The sequence below is a fragment of the Dromaius novaehollandiae genome, chromosome 2 (assembly GCF_036370855.1).
Source record: "Dromaius novaehollandiae isolate bDroNov1 chromosome 2, bDroNov1.hap1, whole genome shotgun sequence".
Taxonomy (NCBI): Eukaryota; Metazoa; Chordata; class Aves; order Casuariiformes; family Dromaiidae; genus Dromaius; species Dromaius novaehollandiae.
Genome location: NC_088099.1, coordinates 115,686,684 through 115,700,351, shown reverse-complemented (window position 1 = coordinate 115,700,351; position 13,668 = coordinate 115,686,684). Strand labels below are relative to the sequence as shown.

Here is a 13,668-nt window from a genome sequence, read left to right as displayed (position 1 = left end):
GATTTCTACAACGTATGTCATTTCTGGCAGAAAGTATAATGCTTTGGTCTGAATTTATTTTCCTTATTATTCATTTCAGCTGTCAGTTTGTATAGTTTTGGCGTGATATGTTTTTTCTTTGTTTTTCAATGAGTTTTTTTATTTAGCATTTGTTTTCTGTTATATATACAAACTGAGTTGTATAGAGTTTATTTAGTTAGTTTATTAGAGTTTATTTAATTAGTTTATTTGACAACAACATTCTTGAAAAGTCATTCCAAAGTATGCACTTTATGTCCAATGGAGATTTTTCTTGTAAGGCTTCTTTTCAAAGAATTAATGTCATAATAATACTTACTGCACTTATAAGGTGACATCCCTGATCAGGAACTCAATTTAAGCATTAAAATAATACCTAAAAAGATATAACCTTCATAAAAAGGAATTAAAAATACCCTCTCCATAGCAGCTATTGCGACTTTTGTACAAAGAGTATCTCTTTTAGTGATGTTAACTTGTGTTTTATTGGAAGACCAGCTAGTAATTTTGATACTTACCATGAAAGCCTTCCCTATAACTAAAGCATAAAATCCAAATGACTTTTGCAAACATACTTGTTTTAGTAATACCTTCCAAAATAGGGTTTTCGAAATATATTTCTGAACAGTCCTGTACGTTAACAGATTAGAACATGCATATCAAAAGAAATATTGAAATATTTAGTCATTGATAACTGCAGCAAGTGTATAGTTTGTATATGTAAGCGTACATGTACACTTGCCCTTATAAAACCACACCATACATTAAAAAAACTATAGCTAATATTGCAAAGTCAAGCACACTGACATTAAGAAGTGCCAGAAATAAGTTTGCTTGAGAAATGTTAGTTTACACCCTCTTTCCAATGGGGCTTGTAAATATTAATTGATACACACAGGACATGATAATATGGATATTTTTTTCTTGCACGAGATGGACAGTATTTATATTATGAGCTTTTATTCAGTATTTTCTTTTTGTCCTTAGTGACTGGTGTGTGTCTCTGTCTTGATATCTGAAAGGAGTTTAAAGATAAACTTTGGGAGAGAGTTGTTCCTTGTCTGAAGGCTTTTCTCATTTTTCACTACAGAGTTCAGGAGCCCCAGTCTTGAATTATTCTCAATATTAGGCAGTTGTTTTTCAGAAGACATAGAGTTGGCTAAATTTGAGCAGATTTCCTGGGAAAGTTAGTCTTCCATAAAACGCAACTCTGCTATGAAGTAGTAGGCACCAAAGCCGAAGTGGTTTTGGAGACATTTGTGTCAATTCAGTTTTTGTCAGGTAAGTGGAGGAGCAACAGAGAACTGTTGTAAATGTTTGATGAATATGTGGTGAGCTTTTGAAGTTTCATAAACAGCAACTTTAAGAGTTTATTGTAAACTGGTTTTTTTCTATGTACTATCATCACCTATGATACTGTCAAAATTGGTCCTTGGCTTCAGAATCCTCTGAACTCTCATCCCCATACCAGCTTTTTCACTTATCGTAGCACAATTTTATATCATTTTCCACCTGTCAAATTCTCCTTTATGCTCAGAATTAATACCTGGCCTTTCTTAGCTGCAAAATCCCATCCACATCCTTTTACCTCATCATCTTCACCCTGGCTTATGAGATTTTTCCAGATAAGTCTTCCTTCTTCTGCTTTTTTCAAAACCCTGAGCACACCCACAATCAGAAAAGTTCTTTAATTGTAAAATCTATTTCCTCTTGCTCTTCTCCCTCACCCCCACACATATGCAGACTTGACAAAATGAATGTAGATACTATTTTAAATTGGACTGACTTTAGGCAACACATGGTTATTCAGACTCTTCAACCAGTAATTTAGATTACAGTATTATTTTACAGTTCTTAACAGTTGCCTATAGTGTAAATTAAAAACTTGGCCTATTTTGAGAGAAAATAAAAATGTTCTGTTTTAAAGAAGAACTATGTCCACTGCTGAAAGCTCACTTGTAAAGCGCGGACAGGAGTTCTTGGTGTGTCTATGTCATTGCAGATGTGTGGCAGCTCTTTGTATGCTTTTGAGGCTGTAAGAGTTTGGTTTACTATGTATTTCTGAGCTAGCCTGTCTGGAAAGTCTGTTTGATGTGTCATGCTGTGCCAGCATTGAAAGGGCAGGTAGAGACTTCTCTTGGCTGAGAATTTGCATACGAAGGAGATTCCAGGCAGGTCATTATGTCCTGTTTCTCAGTATGTTCTTAAAGGTGTCTGTTTATGTACCTATGTTAGTTCAACTGAAGCTTTGTTGGATCAACCATTTATCGATTTCACAGATGTGAAGATTTTTGTATTAGACAATTTTTGTCATCACCCTATTTGTAATAGAAGTAATGCAGCAAATAAAACCTGTCACATCAGTTTAGAGATAGCACTTTCAGTTTTTATGCTAAAAACTGTCCATTGATTCTTACTTTTGATTTCTGTGCTAGCCAGTTTATAATTTAGAATGACACTTTAATTTCCACCCTGTGATTGCTTATCAGCCTCTAAGGGAGTAGTTGCATTGCTTATTCTCTGATTCAATGGCTTAGGTGCCCAGGAGCCACTGTACCTAATGCTCTGTTTCTTGGAAGAATTTTTAATTGTCACGAGAGTGTCTAGGTATGATGGTTATGCAAAACTCTAAGCTTAAAAAATGTAACAGGAAACATAAGGCAGCACGGTGATGGTGTCTCATCTGCCTCAGGAAGGATTCCTGAATAGTAATTCTCGAGGATGAAAGTTGACTCCTTCACAATCTAGTGAAACTTAATGATTGTATTTTGTCACATTTTTGAGTTGTTTCATTTATGATTTGCCTTGGTGGTCCGTTGGTGTTGGATGCACTGATGTTTACTAGGACAGGAGGGAACAAGGTTGGTCGAGGAATGGCATCTTCTTCATTTTGGCAGAGGGTCCTTTTACAGATGGAAAGAAAAGATCCATTGCCTAATAGATTATTCTTGTACTGCCTTACCAAAGCCTGCTGATAGCTTTCTGATCACATATTGAAACCATTATTTCTGTTTCAAAGGACATCTGCACTGTAGTTACAGTTAGTCAACACAAACACATATCCAGTATAAAACTGAAAATTCAGAGGCAACAGCATTTAATATCTTTCTAAAAGGAGATAAAGAATACTAATACAATGTTTGATTCAATAAACACAAATTTTTAGTTCACCTATTCTGCAACAGAATGTATCGTATTGTGGCGGATCAGAAACTATAGGGTTTTTCTGTAAAAATTTGTGTTTTGTCCCACTGCAGAGCCCTTGTATCTGGCTTAGCTTGCATAAATAAATTCCTTGCCAATACTAACATTGATACTCCCAAGCATTACAAGTTTCAGCACTTGTAAATTTGGCAGTGTATTTTTGATAAACACTACATATTGATCTGAGATCTTTGCAGTATATAAAACCAGCAGGAATAAAGCAAAATGTCAAGCATAACTTAGAATTTTTTTCCTACATTAGCTTTTGTCGCTTAACCCAAATTCTCTAAGAATACTTAATAACAGATTTTATTAGTTACGATATAAAACAGAATCCTTTAAGTAAAACTCAATTCACATTAGGAAAAATACTGAGTATACTTTATCCCATGTACTTTCTTTAGTTGTTTTCATCTTATGTTAACTTCCCAGTTGAAGCTCGTTAAGTTTTCAAGATTTACAGTAAATTAACCAAATGGAAATAGAAACATATAGGAAGTATTACATAGCTATATTGAACTGTATTCAATGATGATTAAAGGGATAATTGCATTTGGAAGGACCAGAGGTTGCAATAGACTCTTGCATCTTGTACATTCGTCAGTTCAGTTTCTCTTAGGAATCCAAAAATATCTATAAAATTCAGAATAAGCCAAAGAATCTTAACAGGATATATATCTCTTGTTTTATTTTTAAGTGTTTTACTAAGCCTAAAAAATCTTTCTTTAAAATACAGTTCAGCTGTCCAGATTTAATGCCAGTTTAAGATGCAGGGAAATTGCTTTGGTTGATTAAACTGTAGAGCTTTAAAAAAATGTTCCTACTGTTCCCATTATCAGCAAAATTAATATGATTTAAGGAGATCAATTTGGCACATCTTTATTGTTTTTATGATAATTCAGAAAATCTGACTTAAGTAAATAAACAATGTGTTTTAATTGTGAAAATAAATTCTAAAAAGTAGTAAAAATGAGCAAAATTTCTTAAGTCTTTTAGCTGATTATAAACAACCACCCATTGTGATGGTGACTAGTGTTTCCAAACTGTGCAAAAAATGAGAGGCATTAAAGAACTCTAATATTTCAGATTTTTTCCATCCCTTGTTGATGTCCTATGTGGCTAACTTTTTATGAGTTGGAAATCTTGTATAGTAAGAGCAGTACAGATAGAAAACAGGTGAAGCACTACCGAAGACGGAAGGCAGGAGGGCACGAGTGGATGAAAATGAAGGGTTTTGTCAACTGTTGTGACCCATTTCTAAAGAACTTTATCTTGTAGTATCTTTGTAATACAGTCACATGTGAACGCCAGAATTTTCAGGGACCAATATGAGCCATCAGGACTATTCATGATTCTTGGTTTACAGTAATTATTATTTGGCTGATTTGGCTAGGCCCTGTTGTCGTCGTCGTCGTTGTCATCATCGTTGTCATCATCGTCATTGTTGTCGTTGTCATTCCACTCAGGTGTCCCTTGCTGTTTTTATTCAGTCTACAAACTTCTCTATACTTCCAGCTCATGCATATGCCAAATATACTATTTCTATCTACAAAATGCTTTCAGAAAGAGTCATATTTGTGCAGCTGCCTTCATTAATACTCATCTTATCCTCATGGTTGACCATGGAAGAAACATGACTTGATACCTGTGCAGTTTTGTATCTCCTGATCAGTTCTCTACACAGGTGACTTGTACAGTTTGATTTCTTGTAGTAATATAGCTTGTTGTTACAGTTCATTAGTTGTGGGTGGAAGTAGCTTAGGAATGGGGCAATGAGTTCAGAAGTTGCTTTTAAACTCTTCCTGTGGCAGGTAAAGATTACCCATTTCAAGGAAGTTGAGTAGGATAGTAAATTTGCAAATGTCTGAAGGATGTAAATGGCAAAGATGAAATCAAAAAAAGAAATATCCTGACAAGGTAATTTAGCCATAGACTCACATGAGAAATGAAGAAAAACAAGCAGTGAGAAGACAGTCCCGTGTTGACAGAGAAATGGTCGGGACATGTAGAACTTTTCCATCATCTGTCGTCCTATTTATCCATTTTCTTGACAACTTCCTAACCAGGGAGAAGGGGAGAAGCCTTTAATAACCGTATGGAATCACAGACCTTTTGTTTTTTGTCAGTATTGGACATTTTACAGTGCTTGGTTCTGATTCTGCATTTGAACAAGAAAATACCTTAAACTTTCTTATGCCTTGTTCTCACTAGAAGTACAACATACTGAGGTATACTGTAAATTTATCAGTCCAGTGTTAAAACTGTTAACCCTAACGTATGCCATTTTTATTCTGTGTGAATATTTTTTGCCAAGATAGACTATGTTGTGCTCTGTATATCTTCCTATTTATATTTCTGTCCTAGTGTCGTTTTCAGTACCTTTGCAAAATTACCTTTTGCTTCACCTGTATTTAAAAAAAAAAAAAAAGCGTGGAAAGTTATATTTTACTTTTGTGCCTGAAATTTAACTTGTGCAAGATTTTAACTGTACTGGGTAATACTTAGTTAACTGTTAGAACAAACGTATAATAGGCTGCCTAATATAAGCCTTCTTCTAAGCCATCCCCCAGAAATGTAACAGATATCATTTGGTGTACTTTAAACAAATCTATTTTTAATTTCTGGATTTGTTTAACTTTAGGAGAGAGATAATTTTCTATCTGTTGTTGCCTTTGAGGTAAAATACTAGAGTTTAGAATTGCAAGTTCCTTAATGGGTTTCCTGTTCCCAGTGGAATTGATACTTCTGCACTTAAAAGTGTATAGAAAGATGCCATATCCAGAAGTGCTAATTTCCCTGACATACCTGGAGCTAATGAAGAGTTTCTATCTAAAGATATTTTAGAACAGAGTGTAGGATGACCTGTGTCCAAGCCTATAGGGCAAACATGCCATGTTTATTGAAAAAAAAAAAGGCACGGTAAGGGGAAATAAGCAATTATTTAGTTTTTTTTTTCATAAAGTAATTTTCATTAATGATAATATGCTTGCAAAATGCAGGTCACGGATCTTAAATATAATCTAGGAATGACTATTAGGAAGGCTGGGCTTTAGCTAGGTGAAGCTTGTAAGGTATAATGAATCTCTTTGTGTTATATTTTCCTAATTTCTTGATAAGGCATTTTGTAATGCTATTTGTAATGTTCTAGGGAAAATTTAGGTTTTAAAAGTTATTTTGTTAGGTAGATTTTGTCTGTTTCCTATTTTAATAAAGCTCGGCAAGACTGTTTGCTGTGTGTATGGATAGATATCAGAAATAATGGATAGCTCCAAAGCTTAGTTTTGTTGGAACACCTGCAGAATTTACTTTCATATGGGCTCAAGTATTCATGACTAGGATTTTACTTGTTTTCCTGAATAGAAAACATGATATTTTTCACTGGAGTAAAATGTCAAACATCAGAAGAAAACACAGATTTTTATAACCCTATGTTAATCTCCTGTTAGGAGAGAACAGTATAAGAAAGCTAGAAAATTTTATTCTATCCCAAAGGAAAGAAGCGAAGCTTTTCAGTTTTCTTGTGGGTGTAATGTTAGATTTCATTGTTCTAAATTCTTGGTGTTTGGTTTTACCCTGCCCCACCCTGGGCTAATCTAAGCGCTTCTAACATGTAATCCTTTTCGGCACAACTTAAAGAGAAGGGGGATAAAAAGAGGAAAAAACCACCATTTTCTTCCGGTGAGTTTGAGGTTGTACACAGATAGCCATTTTGAGATGCACAACATTGTGCCTGAATCTCACAGTCCCCCGGCCGGTACCTGTTTGTAGCACGCGGCGATGCACTAGGGTGGGTGTATCTAGGCCTTCCCTTACTCAGAAATCAAGCTACGGGACTGGGAAGCTGATCTTTCTCCACTTCCAGTTTTTCTTCTAAAAAGTTGATTCTTGGTTTGTGTTTTTCTGGAAGAATGTAAATTGTCGCGTCTTTCAATGTTCTGGGGGTTTGATTGCTTTTTATTTTGTTTTCTTTCTTTTGATACCTAATGTTGGTATCATATGAGAAAAATTGTCTGTAATTGCTCTTTTACCTCTGAGGTTTTGTTTTCCATAGCACAAAGTTTTATGCCATCTCAGAAATTGGTAATTAATAATTATATCACGTATAATCACTTGTATTAAAAGATATTTTAAAATTAAAAATCTGTTTTGTTAGGATTATAGATTCATCATTTGTTATCTGCATGTCTGGTTTAATTTTCATTTGTGTATTTATTTTACAGGATGCTGTACTTTTGATGAGCCTTTTAGTTCTTGTGGCTACAGTCAGTCAGATGATGATGACCTTAACTGGGATCAGGTGAACACGCTGATAAAGCCCTCCTCAGATCAGTGGATGCCATCCGGTTGGTTTCTTTTATTTTACTTTCTTTCTCTTTGATACTAGCTTATGTGTTTATTCAACTTTTCTTGACAGTATCATTATTAGAATGCTACTTTCTGTAAATTTCTTTGTTAATTGTAATACACAGATCTTCAAAGTGATTTTTGTGAGGGATGTTCTGCAAAGTAAAGGTTTCGTTATGCTATGTTGAGATCATAGAGGTTAGAAAATAGAAACTTAGGCTCATCTGGGAAGGCTGAAAGAAAACAGGATGATTGTGTGAAAATGAATATAAAGTAGTACTAGAAACTGGCAGACAGAACTAAATAAAAGGAAAACTCCAAAGGAATCGTAAGAGCTAAAATAAAGATGGTCTTACATATTAAAAACAGGCATTGAAAGAGATATTGATCAAAATCTGTTCTGAAAAGAACGTGAAAAAGGAGTGAGAGAAAAAGGAGAAAAGAGATACCCAGCAACAAAATGTTTCAATGATATTATACTTATGTTTAAAAGACAGTTGTGATAATATTATTTAATGAAGGTCCTTCATGCAGTTGAACCTAATTCCATAGCAACAGCCCTTGCATTCTGCTGAACTATGGGCTTACCCTAGCAATACACTCATTCCTTTACCACCCACGCAAATGTGTAGACTCTGACCCTTCATTTTAAAATATTCTCTGGCCTAAAATTTATCAAATATTCTTTTTTCAAAAATTCATGATTTTGGGGGGGCATGTTAGACAGCTTGCCCCACACACTGATCTCCAGCTCCTGCGATGATTGCCTGTAGCTCAGCTCAGAATCTCCTTTCGCTGTTTGAGATTGCCCCTCATACAACGACTGTTACAGAAGAGTGGCCAAAATGAAAAGACCATTTCTAAAAATCACTAACTGTAGCACCATAGGACTTCTTCTGCGTTAATACAGTGCACCAACTGCTTTATGTTGGTCTCATAATTTGGTAGGGGATTTATAGGCATATAAATACACCCAAAAGGCTTACAAGCATTGCTGATGGTTGTGCTGTTGTTTCATTAACATCCATTTCAATTAGTTCTTTAAATCATCTGCACGTTGGGATTTACCTAAAATCCCATTAACAGTTGTCCTTCCTAAGAAAATACTCCTTGCTTATTTTTGGGATAAGGGAATTAGGAGATAAACAGCCTGAAACTTTAGGAGTGACTGTATAAACAGGGCCCGAATATAAGCACTTGTCACTCATTCACTATTATATGCACTGCTCAGCCCTAGATACCATTCGCTTTTTAAAAGCCCCTCAGCCCTCCTCACTATAGACTTGTCCCTGTTGCTGTGTGCTGTGGACAAGATCATATCGGAGGTTGATGGTTGGGATGGAAGTGCCTTTCCCTTCTCCACTCGCTTTCCTCCGGCAGAGGTGGGACCCTAAACTTCAAGACAGATGTTCCTTTCGACTGAGTCCTGGCACTCGATCGTCTGGCTCAACTGAGTTCATCATTCCAGACAAAGAATGTTTTTGCAGATTCTTTTTTAAATTGGCTCTTGTCCAGTAGTCTTGGCACACACTGCTAAAAATTTTCTGGACTGTTTCATTAGTGCTTAATAGTGTCTGTCAAGTTGGAGCTAATGCATGGGGACACATGGCTTATCTTGCTTGCAGCACAAGCTACATATTCTTTTCCTCAAAGCAGTCATGCCACTGGAAATGCTCTTCCTATCCCAAGTTTTATTCATTACTTTCCCCACTTGGTTTTGCGGAAGAGGTTTTCTGTATGTGCTACTTAGTCTCCTTGGTAGATAGAAGAGGTTTGGATAGATCTGTGTTCTTTGCTGTGATGACCATAGATCTTTAGATTTTTTTTTGTTTTCCTCCAGAACTAAGAGTCCAGGCAAAGTAGGAACTGGTATTTTTATGTATGTCTGTGTAATTTTGTCAGGTGTCATTTAGCTCGTTTCTTACTTATCTTCCTGTCTTTCTGTCAGAATAGAGGACGAAGACAATGTTCTGATGATGAAGTAAAAAAAAATTAATTTTGGAAATACAACTCCTCAAACTCTAAATACAATCTATCCTGGCCCATAAAGGAAGTGAAATGTGCTTTGAGGGTCTTGGGTCAGAAAACGAACAAGTTAGTCTGAGGAGAGTTGTGGATATCAGTGCCTTAAAAGGTCAGAAAGCTTTAAGAGAGGGAAAGAAATGCTCAAATTTTTGAAAACAAGAAGCACTGTGTCTAAGGACACTATTCAGCCCAGTGGTGCCCAATTTTTCCTCTTCATTTCATCTAGACAGTTTTTTCCTGTTCTTGTTCAAATCATCTTCTTAATGGTTTTAATTAGTTTTCAGTTAGCCTTAGCCAGAGAATTATGTGATACATTTAAAAAAATGATTTGAAGTAGTTTGTCAGCACTTTCTGAGCTACGTATTTTAGAAAAAATAACTTCAAATGATAATGAATAGAACATTTTAGATTAATGGTTTGTGGGGAATTCTTGGCTTGACAGCAAAATGCTTTATGCAACAATGTTGTAATATTAGACTGAAACAAGTGCTCTCAGTTCAGTAGTCTCTTGTCAGTAGGAAAATTAATGCACATAACATTCCTAATTTCAGGCAATATGCTTCAGTGAATGAGTTGATGTCAATATATAACATTTCATATAATTTGGTGTCAGTGAGAGGGAAGCACAGTAGTTATGGCATTTGATTTATTTTAATCCACGTGAGACTATTGACAGATAAAGTAGCAGTACTTCACAGAGATAATTATTTGGGCTTTAAGTGATATGTGATTTCAGTGGGACAAAATAAATGGCATATGACATGCCTACTTATGTGTGCACATATTTATGTACATACTATATAGTTATAGTTATCTAATATTGAACGTTAATAGTTCGTTGCCAGACTTAGTTTTTGAAAATCAGTAAGTTATATTAAAAAAAAAAATTCTAAATATGTAGTACAATGGGCTTTAATCCTGGTTGGATTTTTACTGCAGTAGAAATGTAATGAGTTGTTGTTACTAAAATAAGTACAGAGTTAGTGCTTTAATTTTCTCGATAAATATAAGCAATTTAATGAGTCAGTATTAACCTGAAAATGTATTAAATGGACCAAAAAAAGGAATGACATATATATTTCTGTACTTATTCGTATGGCTTGAATGAGACTGGTTAATCCACTGCTCTTCTGTTTTAAGGTGCTGTAAGTCAGCTGGAATAAATGAAGAGATGGTTCACTTGCTAGTTTCAAAAAAGAGTTGTTTCAGGAAAAAAAATACTAAATTTGCAGTTGAAACTGACTTTTTTTTTTTTTACTTTTAATTTTCAAAGTGCTGTAGGAAATGTGGCTGTTCCATTTTCTTAGTTTCTGTCTTTATCCTCTTTTTTTCTGTTCTAAGAATGTATGTTTATAATACTGGTCAAAAGTACAATTATAGAAACAATTATTCATTATTAATGTTATCTTGCATTGTCCTACAGAACTTTTACAGCAGTTACTTTGATATTAATGTGTGTATATAATATACAGTTACAAATATACTTAATCGTAAACCCTCTAGCTGTAATCTAATGAAGATATCTTCAGAAAAATATGCCAAGGTAGTAGCACTTAGGAACTGTTATGAATACCTGATTTTTCATAAGGCATTCCCAATCAAATTCATCTCTTGGATGCTATTTCTTTTCAGAATTGTTTTGATCACTATGGACATCAGCACCATTCTTCTGATCCTACTCATGTCACATCAGTGTCATCTTCAGCTCTGGCTTTCTGTTGAATATGCATGTACAATTTATGCCGATTCTTGCAGATTTTTGCCACAGACGATCTCTGTATTGCAGTCTGTCTTATCTCTGTACTGCTTGTTTGCATTTGGAATGTAGTTGCAAAGATCGTTCTCCAAAACAGCTACTTTGACTTTTTTTTTTCCTAGCTTAGTTTCCCTTTCTGTACTGCATCAAATACAAACTACTCATCTTGATTCTTTTTTGTAGCCTCCTTAGTTACCTCATACTGAGTATCAATATATCAGTTTTATTTTCTGCTGCACCATGATAACAGCCTTTACTATCTTACTGGTAAATTTTCAGAGAAAGATCTTCATGCTTTCTTTGATGTTGCCTCATTGTGGGAAAGGTGCTCCCTGTAAACAGGTCCATAGGCTTCTTGTTGTTAAAACTTTCTTTTGTCATTATGCCTATTAAAAGAAGTGATATGCTTAAATCCCTTCCCATGGTTCTAAGCAGTACTGTTTCATTATTTCATTCGGTTATTCCATCTTTTATTTTGCATTTATACAGCAGTCCCTGTTTAGGTTCTGTGATGATGGAAGTAGCAATAAAGAGTCTCCTGGCGCTTTTCTTCCTGCATTTCTATTCTGATTTTTACTTGATCTTCCGGATAATAGTTTCCTTCTCTGATCTATGCCTGTCCTGCTCTGTCTCCATAGTCCTGGTTTTGCTCACGTCCAGTCAAATTCTTCGTGGCCTATCAGCATTTTGAACTTGTGGAGTCCCTACAGAAGGGCCCCACCGAGTACACTGGTACTTTACATTAGCACTCAAACTATTGCTTGTCCTGAGATGTCTACAGGAAGGAATCTGTGCTGATTGGGTGAGACTGCAGTAGTGAAACATCTCTCTGACACTTGGTGACTGGTCAGAAGAGTGCAGGTGCATAAGCTGTATCCTGGAAGGCAAGAGCAGAAGAACTGAAAGCAACAGAGGCATTGGTTGGATAAAGAATGAAAAAATATAGGATGTAAGCTGGGCAAGTGAGTGTGTGTGTAAATATACATGCGTGTTTATACATATCTATGTATACATGCACGTCTGTACAGACATTCATGTATGTGCTTGTGGGTTTGCTGCTTGTGGTTTGTATGCCAATTGCTATCAGTGAGGAGAGAAGAATTCGGGAGTGGAGACCTGCAACGTGTGTTTGAGAAAGAATGAGGTACCATTGCATTGCCAGCAGGTTGAGGAAGGTAATCCTGGTGAGGCTGCATCTGGAGTACTGTATCCAGGGCTGGGCTCCCCAATAGAAGAGAGACATGGAGCTACTGGAGTGAGTCCAGCGAAGGGCTACTAAGATGATTAAGGGACTGGAACATCTCTCATATGAGGAAAGGCTGAGAGAGCTGGGACTCTTCAGCCTGGATGAAAGACTGAGGGGGGGGATCTTGTCAATGTTTATAAATATCTGAAGGGAGGGTGTAAAGAGGATGGGGCCAGACTCTTCTCAGTGGTGCCCAGCAATAGGACAAGAGGCAATGGGCACAAACTGAAACACAGGAAGTTCCACCTGAACATGAGGAAAAACTTCTTTACTGTGAGAGTGACTGAGCACTAGAACACATTGCCCAGAGAGGCTGCAGGGTTCCCATCCTTGGAGATATTCAAAAGCTGTCTGGCCACAGTCCTGGGCAATGTGCTCCAGGTGATCCTGCTTGAGCAGGTGGGTTGGACTAGATGATCTCCAGAGGTCCCTTCCAACCTCAACCACTCTCTGATTCTGTAACCATCTGGAGTAGTTTGAGGAATGAGTAGTGTAAGAGTTGAGAAAGCTCAGGTGGGTCAAAAAACCCACAGAAAAGAATGCAAACTTCAGATCCAGTAGAATTTTCGGATACTTGAGTGCAGTTTGTTAATTCATATACTACTGAGATTAATCTTGTCACTGAAAGTGATGCAATAAGATTTGTACAGATTATTTCAGAAATACAAATATCATCAAGAGTGAGTTCTGTTTGTTATTTGCTGCATATAATTTCCGCTCATATATATGTGTTCAGTTGTGTAATATTCTTCTACAGTGTTTCAGAGTCCCAGTTCCAGTTCATTTCTAAAGGAAGTAGCATCATTTTTCTTCCATGCAGCAGTGGATTTGATGTCATTAAAGGGATGTCACTGCATTTATAATGAGTCACTGGCATCAGCCTTTCATTCAGTTTAGAGTATTTCAAGATCAATTATAAATCAGATCTTCACAAGCTGCCATTCAGAGTACTGAAAGGATGTTTTGAGCAATAAAGACCTTAATGCTTAATATCGTGCTGGTCACAGTCAGGATGAGGATTCTGTGTGTGCTTTATGAGATGATAATATATAATTTTCATGGTTATATTTAATTT

At 36.0% G+C, this 13,668-nt stretch overlaps 1 protein-coding gene across 16 annotated transcripts in view; it reads left to right on the top strand.

Moving 5' to 3' along the window:
* Positions 1-13,668, top strand: part of PTPRM (protein tyrosine phosphatase receptor type M) — a 482,698-nt gene that overhangs the window by 104,569 nt on the left and 364,461 nt on the right. For all 16 annotated transcript variants that reach the window (XM_064507225.1, XM_064507224.1, XM_064507229.1 and 13 more), the window contains exon 2: positions 7,443-7,565. In XM_064507225.1, coding sequence (XP_064363295.1) covers positions 7,443-7,565 — 123 coding nt within the window. The remainder of the gene's footprint in view (positions 1-7,442; positions 7,566-13,668) is intronic.